Source organism: Arvicola amphibius, chromosome 9 (assembly GCF_903992535.2).
Source record: "Arvicola amphibius chromosome 9, mArvAmp1.2, whole genome shotgun sequence".
Lineage (NCBI taxonomy): Eukaryota > Metazoa > Chordata > Mammalia > Rodentia > Cricetidae > Arvicola > Arvicola amphibius.
Window position 1 is genome coordinate 70,116,532 of NC_052055.2, and position 22,161 is coordinate 70,138,692.

A 22,161-nucleotide genomic window follows, 5' to 3' on the forward strand; every position below is an offset into this window, starting at 1 on the left:
CTACAGCGGTGACACTTCTGGTACGTCATCAATCCGGCTCCGCCCCCAAGGCGCGCTTTGCTTTGACAGGGCATCTTAACCTACATTCATGAGTTCTGGAAAAGTTGACTCGGACTTCCACCTCTTCCAGACAATGAGAGTACCTGAAAATTTGGGGAGTCCAGCTCCAAGCCCCGGAGCTCTTTGAGACATGGCGGCATATGAGGAACTTTCGACCTCCGAACGCTGGGTGGCGCTGTGTTCTCTCAGTAATCTCTTGGCTACCGGAATTCAGCGCGCAAGCGCAGTCTTAGCTTTAAAGCCGGCTCCCCACGTGTAAACCCTGTGGGCAAGTTTTTCGAGAAAAATGCCCAAATTCAAGGTGGCCCGTGGGGCCGGGAATCAGGAGAAGCATGCACCTCTGGCCGAACAGATTCTGGCTGGGAATGCAGTGCGCGCAGGAACCCGAGACAAACGGCGAGGACGCGGGGTCGAAGAGGAGGAAGAGTATGTGGGACCCCGGTTGAGCAGACGGATCTTGCAGCAAGCCCGGCAGCAGCAGGAGGAACTCGAGACCGAACACGGCACTGGAGACCAGCCTGCAAAACCGCGAGAGCGCTCCACGCGGCTGGGTGAGTGACAGGAGGTGGAGTGGTGGGTTGGGCCGGGTTACCGCAGTCCATCCGGATACTGGGTTGGAATTAAAAGAAGAGGCAGCTTTTCTCTCCCGCGTGGTCCTTCACTTCCACCACTAGCTTCCGGAACCTCAGAGTTAAGCCAACAGGAAGTGACCGCTCACACCAAGTTCTAATACTTATTCCCTGGGCTTTTGAAGTATTTGTGGGCTACCTGCATTAATGCTTTTAACTGTGCTAAGAATTTAGGCACTTCTAATACCAAAATAAACAAGATATTCGTCCCTGCTGTAAGCATCAGAAGTCTATCCCAAAGCAGAGAACATTAAGTAGATAGAGTAATTTATTTCAGCCAGGAGCGGCGGTGCTCGCCTGTAGTCCCAGCACTCGAGAAGCTAAGGCAGAAGCCCCTCTTGGACTACATAATAAGTTCCTGATCAGCCTGAGCTATATGGTATAACCCTGTCCCTCAAGAGAGTGAAAGAAAATGAATATATTCCTATTCAACAAAATCGCTATTAATTCTCCAGGGCAGGTATCCCAGGTTTCGTGCCTTTCTAAGATCTGGAAAGCAAACGGGAAATGTTCCAGTAACAGAGGAAAGCAAACAGTGTGCTTTAGAAGCGCGAGGGACGCAGAGATGAGTGAAAAGTGCTTGATACTTAGCTCTCTGGGAAAGAACTGGTGTTTATCTCCACTTGCTTAGTTTTCCATTCTTTTTTGTCCTGAAAGCGGTATTGAGATAATTTATGGCCGTAGTAGCTTTACCTGCTTTCTTTTAGGTGTTATGAGGTGGGTCTAATGCCCAGGATGACCTCAAACTACCATGTGTAGGTGAGGATGGCCTTTAACTACTGATTTTGCCTCTGGTTCCAAGTGGTGGCATTATAGAAGTTTGGTACCACACCTGCCCTTAAAAATTGTGTTTGTTTGTTTGTTTGTTTGTTTGTTTTGCTTTGTTTTACTTATTATACTTTGTTTCCTTAATTTGCTCATGCTGAACTTGAACTTGCTCTGTGACCAAGGCAGGCCTGAGCTTTTGGTCCTCCTGTGTTGCTGTCAGCAGATTTCCAGTTTGAAGCCATCTATTTGATAACTACTCCCAATTTTTTCTCCCAGACATTGCTCTTCAAGTAAACATTCTTATATCCAGCTGTCTACCTGACATCTCTCTGCTTGCTCCATGGAATCTGTTAGCACGTTAGCCTTCCCGGGCTCAAAGCAGAATCTTGGCTCCTCCTCCTCCTCATTCTCCATCTAATTAGTCAGTGAACCTGATGATTTTGTCTTGAGAATATATCCAGAACCGGATCACTTTCCATTAACTCAGAGCATCTTCCTGTTTAAAGGACCACAGTCTCTCCCCTTAATCACTGTGGTAGCATTATACTTGTGTTCCGTAACCTCTGTGGTCCATTCAACAGCTGGAGGCCATCGGCGCTCTGCTTGGCCCACCTCTGCTGTTGGTCTGAACACAAACTATGGAGGTGATGCGATAATTTATTTGGTAAAATATGTGCTTTGAAAGGCATGAAGCCCTGACTTCGACCCGCAGCAGCTTGTGATCCCAGAGCTTCTAGGCTGAAGCCTAATCAGCTCATCCCAGGTCCCAGCCAGACCCTGTCACAAAAAAACAAGGTCATCGGATGCTGAGGAGTAACACTGAAGATTCACCTCTGCTGCACACACGATGCAAGAGTGCACATGCAGGGGCTGGAGAGATGGCTCAGAGGTTAAGAGCATTGCCTGCTCTTCCAAAGGTCCTAAGTTCAATTCCCAGCAACCACATGGTGGCTCAAAACCATCTGTAATGGGGTATGGTGCTCTCTTCTGGCCTTCAGGCATAAACACATATACAGAATATTGTATACATAATAAATAAATATTTTGAAAAAAAAAAGAGTGTACATGCATGCAGAACTAAGATACCTACCCCACAGATGTCAACATCCATCTCTGCCCTGTTCGTTTCATAACACTTGCCTTCTTTTGTTTTTGTTTTTTTTTTAACATTTCTTTATTTTGTGTGCATGTGCGTGCCATGACATGTGTAGAGAGCAGGGGAAAACTCTCAATAATTTGGTCCTCAGATCTTAACAATGCTTGTTCATAGCTGGACAGTGGTGATGCACACCTTTAATCCCAGCACTTGGGAGGCAGAGGCAGACAAATCTCCAAGTTTGAGACCAACCTGGACTACATAGTGAGTTCCAGTCAGCTGGAGCTACACAAAGAACCCTGTCTCAAAAAAAGGGAGGGGGGTACTTGTTCTTGCAGAAGACCGGAGTTTGGTTTCCAGTATTCACATGGCAGACCACAGCTATCTGTATCTCCAATTGCACGGGATCATGTGCCCTCTTCTGACCTCTTTGGGCACCAAGCACACTTGTGATGAACAGCATACACATAAAATTTTATATGTATGTTGTGTGTGTGTGTGTGTGTGTGTGTGTGTATGGTTCTTATTGGACATGTTATACATACTCTCCTGAGCTATGTATACCCTTAGTCCAGTTCTGTTGCAAATGACCTATTGTTGTATGGTGTTTCAACTCCTTTGGTTTATTAGACTCTTTTCCAGCTATGTGTAGTGTTTCAAAAGTCAGCCAGGTGTGTTGGCACATGACTATAAATCCTCAGGAAGCAGAGGCAGGCAAATGGATATCTGTGAGTTTGAGCAAGTTCCATGCCAGCCAAGGCTACATGGTCAGACCCTGTCTCTCAAAAAAAAAAAAAAAAAAAAAAAAAAAAGTCAAGAGCTCAATGTTAGGCATTGTGGTACATGTTTATGATTCTAATACTTGGGAGGTGGAGACAGGAGAATCAGGAAGTCCAAGTCATCCTTGACTGTATGAGTGAGTATTGAAGAATAGAATATTTGTTTAACTGTGTAAAGATGTGTTACTTTTGTTTGTGTTGCAGAGTAATTGTTTAACTATCTAAAAATATATTGGATTTATTTAACTATGTAAAGATGTATTGCTGTTTTGCCTTGCCGGCCTAAGGTACCTGACCGGTCTAATAAAAAGCTGAATAGCCAGTAGCTAGGCAGGAGAGGGATAGGGTGGTCTGGGGTGCAGAGAGAAAAAAGGCCAGCTCACCATGGACCTGCCTGCCAGATATGGAGGAAGCAGGAAAGCAGGATGCACAGTACCTAGATGAGATGAATGAGCCTCGGGGCAGCACATAGATTAATAGAAATGGTTTAATTTGGGTTAAAAAAAAAAAGCTAGATAGAAAGAAGCCTAAAGCTGAGACCGAGTGTTCACAGTTAATGATAAGTGTCATGTCATGATTCTGGGGGCTGGGGGTCCAAGTCGGTAACTTAAGTGTATCGGTTGATTAGAGAGTGGATACCACTGCCTAGCCTTGGGGCTTCCAAATTGGCTGTACCTTTCCTTTCTGGCCCTATGGTCCTATTTCTGGCTCTGACTCTTTAATGCCCAACATTCTAATAATATTAAAGTCCTTTTCTAGGACATGAGACCCACTGCTGCTCTCAAATCACCCATCCATCAGTACTGTGGTACCTACCGCCTCTACCATCCTTTTAGTGTTAGCACAGGATTCAGCTCTGCTGTGCAAGCCGCTAGCAGGGAAGAAGGCGCAGTCAGGATCCCATCTGCCTGCTCTGGCCACGTCAACTTTTCTGTCTTAGTTTGAACTGGATGCAGTGACTTCTTTTTGGTTTTTCGAGACAAGGTTTCTCTGTGTAGCCCTTGCTTTTCTGGAACTCATTCTGTAGACCAGGCTGTCCTAGAACTCACAGAGATCCACCTACCTCTACCTCTGCCTCCCAAGTGCTGGGATTAAAGATGTGCACCACCACTGTCCAACAATAGTGTCTATTTCTTGGGGTTATCTGACTGACCAGGTTGCATGTGTGTAGATCCTTCTAGATTATTGCGGGTGGCATGTCAATCATTATTTACTGGCATTGTTCTGTGTCATGTGTTGTATTTTATCTCTCAAGATTCCAAGTCTTGCCAGGCAGTGGTGGTTCACGCCTTTAGTCCCAGCACTTGGTAGGCAGAGGCAGGCGGATCTCTTGTGAGTTCGAGGCCAGCCTGCTCTATAGAGTGAGTACCAGGAGAGGCTCTAAAGCTACACAGAAATCCTGTCTCAACCACTCCACCCCCAAGAAACATTCCGAGTCTCAGAAGACAGAAAAATATTTTGTAACTCTGTGCTCCTTCCTTTTGGACATGTGTGTCTCCAACAGCCAGGCGTGTGGTGCATGGCAGAAGTGAACGGACTCAGAAGCCCCTGCCCTCCGTGCTTACCATTTTATCTTCCTCTTTAGGGCCGGGAGTGCCACAGGATGAATCTGAGGATGAGGATGAGGAGTGGCCCACCCTGGAGAAGGCAGCGAAAATGACCGGGGTGGATCACCAAGCAGAGGTGGTTGTGGACCCCGAAGATGAACGTGCCATTGAAATGTTCATGAACAAGAACCCTCCCATCAGGTAGGGCTGCTTAAGTGTTGGGACAGTGGATCCTGGTAGAAAGCTCCTACAGGCTAGTAAATACCCTGGCCAGCTTTTGGTTTGAGCATTGTCAACTATAGAATACCAAACCTTCTGAATGGGCATGAGTCAAGCTCCAAATATCTCCCCTTTTGTCCATCCAATGTAGAACTTCCTGGATTACCCAGTTCCTTTTAATATCTGGAGTCCATTCCGCTATGTTTGTTCTTGTGTATTGTTCTCAGATCTTAGACGTCCTTTAATTCGGGGCTTTCGGTCTCAACCCTGGATCCCACCTGCCTGCTCTGGGCACTGTGAAGCACCCAAACTAGAGGTTGAAAGACTGAAATCTTTATTAGGGAAAGGCACTGTGAAGCGCCGACAGGCCATGTAATCTAGGGCACATTGGAGGCACTGTGAAGCGCCCAAACTAGAGGTTCAAAGACTGAAATCTCACTCTTTCCCTAATGAAGCCTTAAGGCCTTAGGTGGGTTGTTAACCTCAGAGTCTCAAGTCCTACGTCTATGGAATAAAAAGCACCTCCTATCAGCTACAGTGGTGGCTCACACCTTTAATCCCAGCACCTGGCAGGGGCATCTACAGCTAAGACTACTCAGAGAAACCCTGTCTCAAAAAAATCTGTCCTGCAGATCATATGGCACAGATACCATCAGCAGACTATAACCTACTATGGTGGTAATTATTTTTGGATTTCTTCATTTTACTTTATTGTTGCACGAGGAGGGTGGCCCTTTGTTCCTCCCGGCCACCCAGCTAGCTTACAAATGAAGTAATCACACAGAAATTGTATTCATTTAAACACTGCCTGGCCCATTAGCTCTAACTTCTTATTGGCTAACTCTTACATATTAGTTTAACTCATTTCCATTAATCTGTGTATTGCCACATGACTGGCTTACCGCCAAGATTCTAACCAACGTCCATCTCAGGCAGGAGATCCATGGTGTCTGCCACTCTGCCCTTCTTCCCAGCATTCAGTTCTGTCTACTCCACCTACCTAAGTTCTGTCCTATCAACTAGGCCAAAGCAGTTTCTTTATTCATTATCCTATGAATGTATGTACATCGTGTGCATTCCTGGTGCCCATGAAGGTCAGAAGAATGAGAACAGGAGTCACAGCCACTGTGTAGGTGATGGGAACTGAACCCAGGTCCTCTGCAAGAGCAAAAGTGCTCGTAACCTCTGAGCTGTCTTTCCATCCCCAGGCTGTGGTAATTTTGAATCCTCATTTGATAGCTTCTGTTTAAAAGAGGCTGAAGTTGGGAGGCGGCAAGATGGCTCGGTGGGCGACACATGTTTGCTACACAAGCCTGGTCCCTGAGTTCAGTCCCCGCAGCTTACTTTAAGGTGGAAAGAGAACTCGACTCCACAGAGTAGTCTTCTGACTTCACATAGCCCACACAACAATAACAGTAAAGTTTTCAAGGTAATTGAAAGAGGCTGAGAAGGGGGCCATTGACTTAAGGACTAGTCTCTACGATGGAAGGACGGTGTTGCTGTGGTAGCCTGCTTAGTGAATGAAGCTGCCTGGACAGAGGTGCATGTCACACCTGTCACACCCACAAGGCCAGAGCTCCGGTTTGCACTCTGACAGAGCTCCCTGTTCTGCCCGCAGTGATAGGTGTGTTTGAAGTAGGCAGCCTGGGATACACACTGATTCTAGACTGGTAGCTCTGAGTGGTGCCCATGCAGTCTCTGAGTTCACCCCTTAGCTGACTGGGCAAGGTTTTCCTATTGCTGTCGCCACTTCATAGCCAGGAGACTGAGGCATAAAGGAACAAACTGACAGGCCCAAGCTCATACAGGGGCAGAAGAGTGACACCTGAGTAGACTGGCTTCAGAGTGCAAGGACCTAACCTCCACACTGCTGCTAGCTTTGTTCTAAACACTGGGACATTCAGGTCCTTCGCTCTCTGCAGCAGTCCGTGGTGGCTAAGTGGACATACAGGGGAGTTGAGGCTGTGTATCCCAGCGGGGTCTCGGGTTGTCAGCAACCTGGCACTTACGCTAAAACTGAAACAGTAAGAGACTGGCGTGGCCCCTATGCAAGGATGACATGCAAGTTTGTGGAGCATCCCTGTTTTGTTTGGGGATTGTTTTGTGGCTTTCCTTTTTCCCTTTGAGATAGGATTTCACTGTGTAGTCCTGGCTGACCTGAAATTCCCTATGAAGGCCACCGTACTGGCCTTAAACTCAGAGAGAGCTGCCTGTCCCCAGGTGTTGGGATTAAAGACTCGTGCCATCACGGCTGGCTGGATGGCTTGTTTATTTCTCCCTCCCGCCCTTCCATGAAAGGGTGAGGGGACTTTAAAGCTTCCTGAAAGTGACCCTACTTCTTTGTCCCTCCCCTGTCTCCACAGGCGCACTCTGGCTGACATCATCATGGAGAAGCTGACTGAGAAGCAGACAGAGGTGGAGACTGTCCTGTCAGAGGTGTCGGGCCTGCCCATGCCTCAGCTGGACCCCCGCGTCCTGGAGGTCTACAGAGGGGTCCGGGAGGTAAGGGTTACAAGGGCATGTGTGGTGGAGTATCCTAACGGGAGGGTTCTCACACCTGGCACCTGACTGAGGTAGAATTGGTGGGCTCGGGTTCTTGCGCTGCCTCTTACCTGGAAGTCACTAAATTCTGGTCACCTGAAAAGTGAGCGTTTTTGGATTGTTCTGAAGGTAAGGTGAGGCAGCACATGAGAACACAGCGACGGGCCCAGGACCACAACCATGGGTGCTGATGACTTTGCCTCCTTCTTCCCCAGGTATTATCTAAGTACCGCAGTGGGAAACTGCCCAAGGCTTTTAAGATCATCCCTGCACTGTCCAACTGGGAGCAAATCCTCTATGTCACTGAGCCCGAGGCCTGGACTGCAGCTGCCATGTATCAAGCCACCAGGTAGCGTAGATGGGCTAGGGTGGCTGCCCTATGGGACAGGGTAAGGGTGTGCAGGCTCTGCCTCCGTTAGCCATGCCATGGCCCAGCCCATCCCTCTCCCCCTTGTTATTCTCTTAACTTCTTTCCTCCTGCATTTGTAGGTCAAAGTCCTGTGGTACTCTTCTATGAGAAGGGCTTAGATAGCTTCCAGGCTATGGCCCTGGTGTGGGAGAATAGCTTGAGAATTCTGATTCTCCAGGTGACGGCAGGTCCTTCATGATAAGGAAAGGAGAACAAGTAGCTGAGTAGCCAGCAAAAACTGGACTATGAGAGTGACTTGAGGTGCCTCGCTTAAATAATGCACAGAACTCCATGGGTTCAAGCCCCAGTCCTTGTAAGAAAACATTAGGGTCTGGACAGGTGACTCGGTGGGTTAGAAGACCTGGGTTCAATTCCCAGCACCCACATGGTGGTTTCAGGAAATTCGATTTCTCCTCTGGTGTCCATGGATACCAGGCACATAGATGGTGCACAGACATAATGCTGGCAAAATACCCACACACATAAGTAACAAAACAACACCAGGGAGACAGTGTGTGCTCTCTCTGTTTGGGGTCATCCTATATTGCTGACCTCTTCTCTTTAAGCTGACCGGGATGTGGTCTGTACACAGCTCCCATATACAGCTCTCTGAAATGATGCCCCCATATCTTACTATGAAACCTCTTGTGTGCACCATCCACAGTGATACTTAAAGGGCTAGGGCCAGACTGTCTTGTGACTTGGAAACTCGCACCCTGCTAGGATTTTTGCCTCTAACCTGAAAGAACGCATGGCTCAGCGCTTCTACAACCTTGTCCTGCTTCCCCGAGTGCGAGACGACATTGCTGAATACAAACGGCTCAACTTTCACCTCTACATGGCACTCAAGAAGGCCCTCTTCAAGCCTGGAGCCTGGTTCAAAGGTTAAAGGAGGGGTCAGAGGTCCTGCTTGGCAAATGGCTGTATTCCATTGGTGGCCCTTAGATTCCGGGTGGTTGGGTACTGCTTCATTTCCCTTACCGCAGGATTCCATGACTCTGCCTAGGAATCCTGATCCCACTGTGCGAGTCTGGCACATGTACCCTCCGAGAAGCCATCATCGTGGGCAGCATCATCACGAAGTGCTCCATCCCTGTGTTGCACTCCAGGTAGTGTTGGCGCAGCGGAGGGGACTGGCCAGTGTGGAGAGCCATGTAGTAGAGAGGCCAGGACTTGGCAGGAGTGAAGAGAAGGTCTTCGAGAGCAGGGTCCTAGGACCTGGTGCATAGTAGGTTCAGTAAACAGTTGAATGGTTGCACAAATGACTGGACACCTAGGAAGAGCGTGTGATAAAGGTGGGGGTGGTGAGACATTCAGACATACGCTGTGGCCGAATACAGGGATTGCTTGCTATCCGAGCCAGGCGCAGAGGTGTGGGTGGAAAGATGGGCAAGTGAATCCTGGAGTGGCGTCATGAGTAGATGAGGAGCCTGTGGCGACACCTTAAACATGCTGTAGGTAAGGCTCAGGCTGGGGAGACTTTCCTCCGTGGCCCATAACTCCACCTTCCCTCCTAGTGCGGCCATGCTGAAGATTGCGGAGATGGAGTACAGCGGTGCCAACAGCATCTTCCTGCGCCTGCTGCTGGATAAGAAGTACGCATTGCCCTACCGTGTGCTAGATGCCCTGGTCTTCCATTTTCTGGGCTTCCGGACAGAGAAGCGCCAGCTGCCTGTGCTCTGGCACCAGTGCCTTCTGACACTGGCACAACGCTACAAGGCTGACTTGGCCACAGACCAGAAGGAGGCCCTCCTAGAACTGCTTCGCCTGCAGCCCCACCCACAGTTGTCTCCTGAAATCAGACGTGAGCTTCAGAGTGCAGTCCCCAGAGATGTGGAAGATGTTCCCGTCACCATGGAATGAGAACAGTCACCACTCTTAGTCCAGGGGGCATGGGAGCTGGTAACCCAGGGTGTAAAGACCTAGGTCAGGGCACTGAAGGGTTACAATGGCATCTGCGGCTCCAGCCCTGGGCAGGAAGATTGAATCTGGTTGGCTCTCTCTGCCATTCTAGGCTTTGGTCCCTGCTCACTTCTGGGAGCTAACAGGAGTTACCCCAGCTCAGTACTCCCACAACCCAGCTGGCACTTTTTTTAAGGGCTGCTCTCTCTAGTTACTGTGTCAGCTCACTGGGGTGCAGATAAAACAAAGGCAGATATTTATTGGAGCTCTGTGTTTTGGTACAGTCCCTGGAGGTTCCTGCCTCCCCTGTAGCTAGAGGTGAGAGTCACTTGTAGCTTTTTCCAGGTCAGAAGGGTGGGCTCTTAGTTTCCACAGAACCCTCACCCTACCCCTTACTCTTCACAGTTGTCTGTGTGTGAGTCCCCCGCCAACCACTGATAGGACATTCATGGGCTCCTTTGGGGGCACACCTGCTGCCTCCGCCATAGAGTTGTCCGTCGGAAAGGTGACGGCCATCGCTGTCAGTGAAGACTGCAGGAGCAGGCCTTTTCTCAAGCAGACAGCAACAGAGTCAAAGCCAGCGGTTTCTTCCTTGCGCTCTGAGCAACAAGAGCTTTAGGTGGTTGACAAACCAGGGTCACATGCCTGTTTGTGTAGATGGTTTGTATAGATGATGAGCAAAGAACAAGCTTCATAGTCTTTAATGGCTTGGGGAAATTTGCATGAAATTTTAGTTGCAGCAAGCATAGATCTGTAAGTTTGAGGCTAGTCAGGACTAACTATACAGTGAAACCCAATCTCGAAAAAAAAAATTGGGGTGGGGGTACATCCACGTACCCCCATTTTGCACCACAACTGACTCCAGTCATCCTGCTATACCGCTTTTGCTCTCAAGAAAAGTGTACTGGTTAGAGTCCAGTTCATATATCTGGAAACAGTTTCAATCTATCGATGCATTCACACTTGCTTGCACTTGGAAACAACAGGCAGATGCAAAGAAAACTACACCTAGCTCAGCAAGCCAAATTGCTCACCATAGCAACTGCCTCTCTGCAGTGCTGGGGAAGTGTTTCCAGCCACACCTGTGCCCCATTCGTCAGTTTTTGGTTTTTATTGTTTTTTTTTAAGATTTATTTATTATGTATGCAGTGTTCTTTCATGTATGCCTACACATCAGAAGAGGGCACCAAATCCCACCATATATGGTTGTGAGCAGTTGCTGGGAATTGAACTTAGGACCTCTGGGAGAGCAGCCAGTGCTCTTAACCTCTGAGTTATCTCTCCAGCCCTCATCAGTTATTTTTTAATGTATATGAGCATCATGCCTGCATGGCATCAGATCCCCCAGGACTGGAGTTAGAGAGGGCTGTGGTCGAATCCAGATTCTCAGGATTAGCCAATGCGCTCAGCTGCTGAGCCACTGTCCCAGTCCCCAGGCGTCTTTTAGAACAGAATTTTCCCATGTAGCACAGGCTACCCTAGAACTTCTTCCTCTAAAGATTACAGGAATCCCATCATTGTGTGGGAGCACAACAAAATTTTCACATAAAACTGTCCAGCCCTATTTTCACATGAGCCCTCTGGGGCGGGTATGGTGGCCACTCCTTAGACCGTAATTTAGATAAAGAGGTCCACATTGCCTTAGCACTCCCTGCCTGAGATGCCTGACTCATGCCTCCCACCTCTACGCGCACAATCTCAGTGACTGCAAAAGCCAGGTTTATTCCGGAATCTTTATTAAGGCAGCATGATAGAAATGGGCCACCAGCCCAAACCTTGTGGCCTAAGGAAAGACCTGTGTCAATAGGGTTTGCCCTCTCCAGATAGGCCCCGTCACCTCCAGAGCATCCATCCCTGCTTAAACCCTCAGATGGAAGATGAGGTACGGAGAGAGCCTCAGGAGAGGAAGGCACGGCCCCATCCCAGGCTGTAGCAGCTCCTGGACCACAAAGCAGTAGCAGAGGGGAGGGAAACAGCAACCGCCAGGGTTACCACCACTTGTGGGGTACAGGCCTCACTGTACCCTCTTACAGTTGTACTCAAAGCAATAAATTAAAATGACCATCAGCACCCCTCAAGACCCCTCAATCACAGAAGCTAAGCAGGAAGCAAAGCAAGAATTTTGTAGGTTCTTGCCCCTCTGACCAAGGCCTAGGCTGTTCCCTCTAAGAGCAGCTGGGAGCATGGATTACTGGGCAGCCATCTATCTGGTTCTTCGTGCATATCTGTCAGGATGCCTGAAGGACCCAAATCCAAATGCACTGATCTGGGAGGGGCAACACCTTTGGAAGGAATTGGGGCGTTTTGGCAATTGAGAAGATTAGACCCCCAGAGAGGAGAGGCTCTAAAGGGAATGCTGGTGCAGGAGTTTTACCTGTTTGAATTTCTCTGACCAGCAATGGCCCAGAAGAGCCAAGGTGGTCAAGTAGGGAGGAGGAGGAGCTGACTGGCCATGCAGAGCTCTCATGGCCAGCCAGCACCTTAGTGCACACTGTGGGGATAGGCAGGACCTGGCCCCTTGGGCTTTGTGAGAGGGAGAAGGGTCCCCCTCTTCAGATATGGCATGGATTGTTCTAGAGGAAGGGAGGGCGTGGCAGTGGCCCCTCCTCTGCTTGGTGGCCACCTGAAGGGGCTGTCCCAAGCTACAGGTGGATGGCAGTGACATCTGTGGGAGTGCTGGTCTGACTGGATCCCTGGCTGCTAGAGCCCCGGGGAGCTTTGGGCACTGGGCTGGGCGCTGTCTGGGCAGCTTCCCTGAGGCTCTCCCGGAGCGCAGCTTCGATCTGCTCCTGACAGGCCCGTAGGCAGTCCTAGGAAGAAGAACGAGGTCAGCAGATGGGATTCTTCCCCACAGCACTGAGAGCAGCCCGGTGGAGGGAAAGGCCACCCCCCCTGCACACCGGGAAGTCTGGGGAGGTTAGGCCACAGCCCAGCCCAGGAATCAGCTCTTTAGTTCTCAGAAACTGGCAAGAGGATGTGGCAAGGGTGTGAGAGCAGCCCTGCATCTGACACCAAGTCCCCCACCCCAGGCCGCAGCATACCACTTGGCAAGAGAGGGGCAGCTACATGCAGTGTCTTTCACCCCACCCGGTCCTCTCCAGAGGCAGGAGATAAAGGCCACAGAAGCAGGCAAGAGTGTACAACTGGAATTTGGGGGTGGGGGAGGTGAATGCCGCCCTCTTCTGGGGATTCAAGGGATAGCACAGCTTTTTGTGAATAGGACTTGAGACTTACCACTTCGGTGCCTGTGATTCCTGCCAGCAATTCTGTGAGCTCATCTGCAGACATAGAGCAGGCACCTAGGCCTAGCACTGCAGCCCCAATGCTACCCGTGGCGATCATGGATGGAGGATACATTGCAAAGGTGTAATCTTGTAAAAGAGAGGGAACCATGAGAAGAGCCATTTTATACTTCCTACTCCTGTTACAACATGCCAGACTGCATGAATACAGCATACTGGGAACCCCCAGAAGCGGGTGGGGTGACGCAGGGCCAAGGGGAGGGTTTGGTGTATGCATGGTGCTGGCAATTGACTGAGGCATGCACTCTGTCATTGAACCACTATACCTCACCCTACCTTGAGTGAACAGTTCTATCCACCCAGGCTAGAGAATGCCCACAGCCCTGGGGTGAAGACCTTATGCAAGTCACTGTACAGTGCCTCACCTCCATCCCAGGACTGCCAAGGTCCTACACAAATAGCTCTGAGTATTGAAACAATCTCCTGGTTACTTATCCTTATCCTTCAAATCCTGATTGTCCCAGACTAAACTTGTCCAAGGCCCTTACCTGTAGCACAGAGGGCCAGAAAGGTCTGGGCGTGCTTTTTGACCAAGGCCTGTCGGTCGCTGGGCAGAGAAAGGCGGTGAAGAATCAGAGCCAGGAAGTCGTGTGCGATCACAGCGGCAAGGTCCCACTTGAGCTTCCCCAGGACGAGCACCTCCCATTCCTGGGGATGGGGGAATAAGCATGCAGTCAGTGGCAGGCATGAGAACACGGCGGAAGGTTCACAGTTGTGCTTCTGGCTGCAGGGGTTGGCACTGAGAGCAGGCAGGAGCTGGGGCATTTACTTGTGCATCTATTCAGCATTACTGGGTACCAGGATGACTGAAATCCCTTAGTCCTCCAGGAACTTGAGGCCAGCCTGAGTTGAAGCAGGCTGTAAATTGCAAGAACTTGAGGGGGCATCATCCCTAGCCTGTCCCTCCCCAGCCCTGCATCTCAGCCAGGCCTCTTAAAGAGACAGAACCAGCATGAGGTTCCTCAGAGGGAGGTTACCCAACCCCACCCACACCCCTTTTGTGGGACATCAGGGGTGGGTCCTGTCTTAAGACAGGGAGGCCAAGCCAAACAGGATGAATCCAGATGATCCCTGAGGAACCAGCCCAAGCCACATAGCCAATGAGAGGTCTTAGAAGGAGGCTGGGAGCACTAACCCAGCTCATTTGTCTGGGGTTCCCAGTTCGGGCCTGAGTTGCATTTCCGAGTTGCACACATGAGGATTTCTTCATTGTTTTATCTCAGGAAGGAACTCATGGGTTTGACTCCTCAATGAGGTAGCAATGTCAGCCCCACCCAACCTCTTCCAGGACCCCAGCAACAGCTGTCTCTCTCTTTGTCTCCCGACCTAGGTGTCAGCCCCAGGCTTCTTAGAGGACTTTCTGGGCTAGAGCCAGAAGTAAGGTATAGAGGCTTGCCCTGGTAACCAATAGCATCTAGTCTTCAAGGGAACAAGAGGCAACCAGAGTGTGTGTGGGGTCCTCACTGAGGGTAGGTGACCGCCCTCCCCTATATCCAGACAACATGAGAATCACAGCCCTACTTTCCAGAACATCATGGCTGGCAGAATACATTTCATCCCTGGCTTTAAGGCGTTCTGGTCTGTGCCGTGCAGTAGGAATTTTCCCCTCCTTTCTTGGGCCTCAGCCTCTGCTGTGCAAGGGTTTAGACTGCTGGAGTTCTTGGAGGTCCCTCACAACTCTGACCGCAGGCCACTCAGCGCGCGGGCCTGGAGGAGAAGGACTTGCCTATTCTGAAAAACTCCCCTCACACACACTCGTGTAGACCACCCTAATCTCTTCTCAAAGAGGAAGTCTACCTCCCTGCCTCAGTCCCTCAAAAACATCTTGCTCCCTGGCTCTGGAAACTACTAGATTCCTCACAAAGAGCTGTGGGGCCTCCCGGATTCCCAACTCAGGCCTCCCATCCGTGAGAGCTGCTTGACAGGAAGAGGAATCCAGTTCCCCGACTCACAGCAGTCAGGGGCCCCAGTACCCTAGCTTCCCAGCCAGCCAATCACATTAGTCTGCCTGCTGCCCTCCTCCCTAGGAGATGGGGCCCAGAGAGTCCTTTCAGGGTCAGGGAAGGCTTGGCCAGCCACAGAATAAGGTGGAGGGAGGTGCCAGTTCACCCACCCTCTCCCCCAGACCCTGTGGGAGATGATGTTCATGCTCTCTTCCAGATCCAAGCAGTTCCTCCACCTCCTCCCTAGACTCCTCCGGGGCAGGGCAGAACCCAACCGATTTTTGCCCCGCCTGGAGGAGCCCAGCCCAAGTTCCCAGCAAGAGGCCCCAAGGAGCCACTTCCCAAACCACTGGAGTGACAGCAGCTCCCCACAGGGTTATGAAAGCCCTTGGTCTGAGTGGGAGGGCCAGGGGGACCAGCAACATTATCACATCGGAAGCAGCTGCAGCTGAGCTCCCTGTCTGCCTCTGGCCTCTGGCTAAGAGGCAAAGGGAGAAACCAACCCTTTCCCGGGCCCAGGGCAGCTGCTCCAGTGTTTCAGAAGCCGGGGAAGGGAGGGTAGTCAAGGGGCTCTGTCTTTGGGAATAGAAGGGAAAGGGCTGAAAACACCTCAGCACTTCCTTCCAGCAATCAGGGCCTGGCTTTAATCAGCTCTGGGAGGCTTTTCCATCACAAAGTCCACACGGGGATAAAGACTCATGCAAGGCAGCCCCCTCCCCCACGTGAAGCACATTCCACTCCGGTGGGGGTGTGCAGACATGCCCTGCTGCTGCCAATAAATAACTCACGGAGGCTGTGTAAACCAGAGGCAAAGTACTAGTGTATAGACCCTTAACTGGACTGGTTGCTATCTGGGGGAAAGACGAGTTAGGAGTGGAACCCCACTATGGTCAGAGAAAGGGGGTTCGTTTAGTTTCAAGCCTGTAACTGAAGCACAGCTACCACACTACATGGCCTTTGTCCCACCCTAGTTCTTTTCCAAAACACTGGCCTGGAGGAAGGGGAGGGTTGGTGAGTGAGGGGGTGAGCTTGGCATTCCTTTTTCTAGTACATAGGGCAACAGTATGTTGAGAGCGGTGGGGGGGGCTACAAAGGGGGTATTCCACACGCACCCGCAACTGCCAGGGAGCCACAGCTTGGTCCGTATAGATGCAAAGCTTCTCAATAGTCAGGGGCGTGGTTTCGCGCAGCTTGGAGGCCAGCAACAGGCAGACGGTACCGAGGAGCTGCAATTGCGCCTTTCGGGTGGGGACGCAGGACAGGTAACGATCCAGGTAGTTCATGGCCAGAGGGAAGACATCCTCCTCGCAGCGCTGCTCCTCACACACCTGAGGGATGGCGCACGAGTCATTGCTAGGGAAGGACCAAGTAAAACACAGCAGCATGGGGGGTGGAGAGGGAGTGGAATGTGGAGCAAAAAATAAACAGAAAGGGGATAAACTTACAGTGACAAGTATCTATAACAGAGGAGGATGCGCCCTCCCCAAGGTAACCCCCCCCACTTCCTCTACATGGCCTCCTCCCCACCCAGGAGTGGAGGGGGTGTAAAGGAGAGGAGCCCTTGCTCACCAAGGATTCCAGACTCCCCTCCCCCACGTCGAGCGGAAGGGGGACGGAAGGGTCACCTACAGAGAATTGGGACCTTACCCTCATTACCACCACCCACTGCACACACACTCCCAAGGGGAAGGGAGGGAACTCCTGCCGCGGTCTCCTGCACTTTTCATTTCCCTGTGGACCGGAACCGAGCGCGCGCCACCCCCACCAGCTTCCCCCGCCAGAACCCCGCGACAGACACAGGAACCAGTTCTGGAGAGAAGGCGGTCGAGCCCAGAGTTTTCCAAACGCGCTCCCCGAGAACACCGGGCGAGGAAGGAAGCAAGAGACACCGAAAGTAGCCAGAGGGGAAATAGTGGCCCTTAGCCCGTTTTCCCGACCCGAAGTGAAGTTTAGTTACAGTGCCAAGTGACTGGCAGTCACTGAAGAAGCCGATGGGGATTGGAGGAAAGGAAAGGGACACAACGCAGGCAGCTGGCTAGGGTGCCTGTGTAAAAAGGCGAGGCCCCTGGAGTCTGGGCCGCCAAAGCATCTTACAGATTGTGGTCCGGATCATGATGCCCCGACAGGGCAACTTCGATTTGCTCAGAGCCGGAGGTGGGGGTGGGGTGAGGAGAGGAGACCGGTCCGGGCCTTACCTCCAGCATCCAGTACGCCAGCATCTTCCGCATGTGCGGCTTGATCTCCTTTTGCACGCACTGGAAGTAGGAGGCTCGCGGCACGTAGCGCTCCTCCAGTCGGAGCAAGCTCTGCAGGACACGCTGGTCCCCCAGCAGCCGCGGGTCGGGCCCGGCCCGGGGCGCGTGCCGGGTGCCCTCGCAACACAGCAGCTCCATCCTGCGACGGCTCACGGGCGAGAACAGGAGTGCCGGCTGGCAAGTCCTGGGAGAGGCGACGCGCACGAGGGAGAGCGCGGGGTGCGGGCGGGTCTGGCGCTGGCGCTGGCACTGTACGGAGAAGCCCCAGCCCGCCCGCCACCCGCGCGCACCGCTTCCCTGACAGGCGCCCCGCCCCTCGCGACGATGTAGCAACCGTGGAATGCTTCGACGTCACAACGTTCCAAGGGGGCGGGGCCGCAGACGGAAAGGGCTGGCGGGCGCTATCCCCTCCTTCCCCGCAGCCCCATTGGTCCGCTGGGCTCCGGCCTGCAGGCTTCCGGGCCCTCGGGGCCCTCCTGACCGAGAGGGTGGAGAGAACTTTCTGGGAGGGTGCTTTCTTACCCATCAATGGGCCCTGTGGTGACTCTGGCTACCCAGGAAAGAATTAGTCGCCAAAAGTTATTCATTCATTCACATATGTGCCGTACTTCATTGCTCTAGGGAATGTGGTAATAGCGGCATAGTTGGCTCACTCCTATCTTAAGGTGCTTTCCAAGGATGAACTGAGTTGGGGTTTATTTTGCAGACCATGAAACTGAAGCACAGAAGTGAATTGCAAAGATCTCACTGTCAGTCCTTGGGGAAACCTAGCTCTAGAATCTTTGTCTACTTAAATGAATTCCACAGACCTGCAAGCAGCAGCATCTGGAAGCTGACCAGAAATGTAGCTTCTGGCTCATTCGATGGCTTAGAAAGTAAAGGATCATGTCACCAAGTCTGACAACCTGAGTGTGATCCCTGTGACCCACATGGTGGAAGAAAAGATTCAGCTCCCATAAGTTGTCCTCTGACTTCCACACCAGCGCTGTAACATGCCTCCTACACACACAAATTCTATTATAAAATTATATAAATTATTAAATTATGAAAATGAAAAGCAAAAGAAGAAATGCAGTTTCTCAGGTCTGCTGGATAGGCCACAGTATTGTTTGGAGATTTGTGGAACACATCAGTATGAACAGTGTTGGTCAAAATCAGCATATTAAAAGCCATTTGTGGCAAATGCCTTCATTCCCAGCACTCAGGAGGCAGAAGCAGGCAGATCTCTGTGAGTTAGCGGCCATCCTGCTCTTCAGAGAGAGTTCCAGGACAGCCAGGGCTACACAGAGAAATCCTGTCTCAAGAAACAAACAAACAAAAAGCCATTTGGAGCTGGATGTGGTAGCGCAAATTTGTGATTCTAGAATGAGCAAAGTCATCAGGATCCCCTACACAGACACTTCAGACCAGTCTGGGCTTGATATACTCCCCCCCCCCCCCAACACACCTCTATCTCTCTCTCTACCACATACACATGCGTGCACATACACAGAGAAGAATCAAAGAGCTAGAGAAGCTGAGGTTATACCCAGTTTCTTAGTATGCTCGAAGCTGCACTGTAGAACCAGGAACGTTGTCCTACACCTGTAATTCCAGCACTTGGGAAGTGGAAACAAAAGGATCAAAAATTCAAGGTCACTGGTCAGTGGTGGTGCAAGCCTTTAATCCCAGCACTTGGAAAACAGAAACAGGCAGATCTCTGAGTTTGAGACCAGGCCTGATCTATTAGTTCCAGGACAGTTAAGTCACACAGAGAAACACTGTCTTGAAAAACTTAAAAAAAAATTCAAGGTCATTTTTGGCTACTTAATGAGTTCAGGAGCAGCCTGGGTTATAGAAGATCCTATCTCAAAAACAAAACACAACCAAATTAAAGAATAATAATAATAATAAAGTGGCTTCTTGTGCTTATAATAACAGGACTTCAGAGGCTGAGAGAACTAAGGTAAGTTTCCAGACCAGCCTGAACTAGAATGAGACCCTGTCTCTGAACAAAACAAACAAACAAAAAATGATCATATTGCAGAACTGAACATGTTGATACATGCCTATGATCAGACACTTGGGAGGAGGCAGGGGGCCTGTGGAGTATTCCAGGCCGGCCAGATGAAAAAAAAAGGATAGTAGTAGAAGGTTGGGGTGTGGTGTGGTGGTGCACACCTTTAATCTGGCCACTTTGGAGACAGAGGCAGGCAGATCTTTGTGAGCTCAAAACCAACCTGGTTTAAGTAGAGAGTTGTAGGCAAACCAGACCTATAAAGTGAAATTTTCTCAAAAACAAAAATAGAAAGAAAGAAGGAAAGCAGGAAAAGAAGGGAGAAAGAGAAAAGGAAGGAAAGAAAGAAGACAGGAACAGAACCCTTCATGCACTGCTCCATCCCTCAGCCCAAGTGAGCTCTAGCACAGGGATAGACAAAGGATAATCAGAGCCCATCTGCATGCTGGAGGGGTCAGAATCCACCGCTGCATCCCTGTGTGGGATGAGTAAGGCATGATGGGATTAGTTCACAGAAGGTCACCTCTCCACCTCTCCAGTGGTTTCTTTGCTTAGACAGCATCTTACCTTTTAGCCCCATACTGATCTAGAACTTCCCACTCCCACTCCGTGTCTCAGTTTCCCAAGTGCCGGGATTAAAAGTGTGCACCATGATGCTTAAACTGCAAACTGTACACTTAAAAAAAAAAACTGGGAAGGTGACACGTTTGAGAGAGGGTCTTATGTACAGGCTGGCTTTGAATTTACTAGATGACCGAGGCTGGGTTTGATCTTTCTGCCATTACCGTCCAATTGCATGCACCACCCAGACAAACATTCTGCTAGGTTTTTGAGACAGGGTCTCACTATGTAGCTCTGGCCCATGACAAGCAGGATAGCCTCCAGCAACAATCATACTGCCTCTGCCTCTCAGATTCTGGGATTATAGGCAAGCACCACCAAACTTCCTGTCCTTAAGTCCTGTATGGCTACATCCCCTCTCTATGAGGACCAGCAGCAGTAACAGTCTTCATGTAAATGTGCTATGTTCCAGGACTAAACATACCTGAGATGTAATAAATCATTTCATCTACACCACAACCTTAGAGGAAGTATATTATTTTACCCCCTCCCTGGGTTGGGGGGGGAGGACATGTTTTCTCTGTGTTGCCCTGGATGTCCTAGAACTCACACGGTAGACAAGGTTGGCCTCGAACTCAGAGATCCACCCACCTCTGCCTCCTGAGTGCTGGGGTTAAAGATGTATACTATCATTGCTCAGCTATTTGTCCCTAACAGGATCTGGGGTGCTAATACTCAGAATTAGCCACTAAGTAACCATTAAGAGGTCACACAGCTAGCAAGTAGTGGGGGCAGGCCACAGTCCAGTCTCGCTCCAGAGTTCATGCCCTTGCAGGGGGTGGGGGCCAGGAGGGGAGAGATGCTGGGGTTCAAAGCCAGGACTTGATACATGCTAGGCCAGTAATCTCTGCCATGGAGCTACATCTCTAACCCCATAGTCTCTTTTTACTTTAAAGCTTGAGGACCATTGTATTAAAATTTGAAAACAAAAACAAAGAAGGTAGCTAGCTGCCAGGAAGAGGGCCATGGGCTGAAGAAGAAAGCAAGCCACACCTGCTGAGTCAGAATCAGCAATGGAGAAGCATCCATAGACATGGGGTGGGAATGTCTTCAGAAAAAAAAAACAAGGAGAAATCCCAGAACGCCAGGACAAACATGCTTAAGAATTTGGAAGAGAGAATGGGGGAAAAGAAAACAAAACACTGATTTAGAAAAGTAGGGGGGCTTAGCAGTGACAGTTGGAGAGCACCTGCCTGTCCAGCTCTTGACCACTTCATTCCCTTGCCTCTTGTGTTGTCCCATTGGTGTATATTGATTTATTCCTTGTTGGTCCCTTAACTGAGAAAGGGCATCCAGAGATAGTTGAGTCTTAGAAGCTTCTTTGTCTTCTTGGAGAGCAGTTCAAGAGCCCCTCTGTCTGGGGTTTTCACGGCCAAGGACCTGGCCAGCTACATGAAGGGCGGCTGCTGAAGGAGCAGCAGATGGCTCCTCGGAGAACTCCTGGGTGCCCGGATCTGTTTCATCATTGCTGCCCCTCAAAGAACAGAACTAAGAAGACCAAGCAACAAAGCAAGGCTTGGAGATGTAGCTCAGTGGGTAGAGTGTTAGACTGATAAGCATGAAGCCCTAGGTTCAATTCCCAGCACCACATAAAACGAAGAAAAATGGGGCAAAACCAGGTGTGGTGACACGCACTGGTAATCTCAGCAATCACAAGGTGGAAACAGGAAGATCCGAAGCTTAGGTCTGCCTTGGGATACAGGAGACTGTCTCAAAAAGATAAGAAGCAGAGCCATGACCAGGGGGGTATGTCAAAGCGCTTCGGGCCAGGTACAGCCAATCACAGAAGTTACTCTATGAAATGGCACAGAAGAGGAGAGCTAGAATGAAATGTCCCACGCCAGAGGGAAGGCCCCAAGGAAGAAGAACACCATTCCTCCTTCCTCCTCCCACTCCCTCACCTCTTTATCACTGGAATGTCTCCAACTGAGACCCAAGAAGGGGGACCAGGCGAGGCCTATCACCTCAGTTACCTTCAGACCCACTAAAATGACAAGGAGGGAGACAAACCAGGTATAGACGAAGATGACCCTAAAACAGGAAGAAGCTGCTCTCAGTTCAAAATCTGGGTCCACACCCATGACTCTGAGGAAA

At 50.4% G+C, this 22,161-nt stretch overlaps 2 protein-coding genes across 4 annotated transcripts; one reads left to right on the forward strand and one right to left on the reverse strand.

Moving 5' to 3' along the window:
• Positions 1–39: 39 nt before the first annotated feature.
• Positions 40–10,802, forward strand: Bysl (bystin like). Its single transcript, XM_038342849.1, has 7 exons — positions 40–611; positions 4,918–5,080; positions 7,462–7,600; positions 7,855–7,988; positions 8,772–8,932; positions 9,055–9,157; positions 9,566–10,802. The coding sequence occupies exons 1-7, from the start codon at positions 347–349 to the stop codon at positions 9,909–9,911; spliced, it is 1,311 nt and encodes a 436-aa protein (XP_038198777.1). The 5' UTR covers positions 40–346; the 3' UTR covers positions 9,912–10,802.
• An 867-nt stretch (positions 10,803–11,669) lies between these two features.
• Positions 11,670–17,777, reverse strand: Ccnd3 (cyclin D3). Of its 3 annotated transcripts, none has more exons than XM_038343160.2 (5): positions 17,391–17,777; positions 16,308–16,523; positions 13,741–13,900; positions 13,185–13,321; positions 11,670–12,760 (listed from the first exon to the last, which is right to left on the reverse strand). In XM_038343160.2, exons 1-5 carry the CDS (start codon positions 17,586–17,588, stop codon positions 12,593–12,595), a joined length of 879 nt encoding a protein of 292 aa, XP_038199088.1. In that variant the 5' UTR covers positions 17,589–17,777; the 3' UTR covers positions 11,670–12,592. The 3 variants fall into 3 exon arrangements, with proteins under 3 accessions (XP_038199088.1, XP_038199090.1, XP_038199091.1); XM_038343162.2 differs by lacking the exon at positions 17,391–17,777 and adding an exon at positions 16,843–17,289; XM_038343163.2 differs by lacking the exon at positions 17,391–17,777 and adding an exon at positions 16,869–16,937.
• Between the last annotated feature and the right edge of the window lie 4,384 nt (positions 17,778–22,161).

Excerpts from the sequence above, each read along its gene's own strand:
- Bysl (XM_038342849.1), top strand. The coding sequence starts at position 347 with ATGCCCAAATTCAAGGTGGCCCGTGGGGCCGGGAATCAGGAGAAGCAT. Across the intron at positions 612-4,917 it reads AGAGCGCTCCACGCGGCTGG|GGCCGGGAGTGCCACAGGAT; the intron begins GTGAGTGACAGG and ends CTTCCTCTTTAG. Across the intron at positions 8,933-9,054 it reads GCCTGGAGCCTGGTTCAAAG|GAATCCTGATCCCACTGTGC; the intron begins GTTAAAGGAGGG and ends GACTCTGCCTAG.
- Ccnd3 (XM_038343160.2), bottom strand. The coding sequence starts at position 17,588 with ATGGAGCTGCTGTGTTGCGAGGGCACCCGGCACGCGCCCCGGGCCGGG. Across the intron at positions 13,322-13,740 it reads TCTGGCCCTCTGTGCTACAG|ATTACACCTTTGCAATGTAT; the intron begins GTAAGGGCCTTG and ends CTCTTTTACAAG. Across the intron at positions 12,761-13,184 it reads GAATCACAGGCACCGAAGTG|GACTGCCTACGGGCCTGTCA; the intron begins GTAAGTCTCAAG and ends TCTTCTTCCTAG.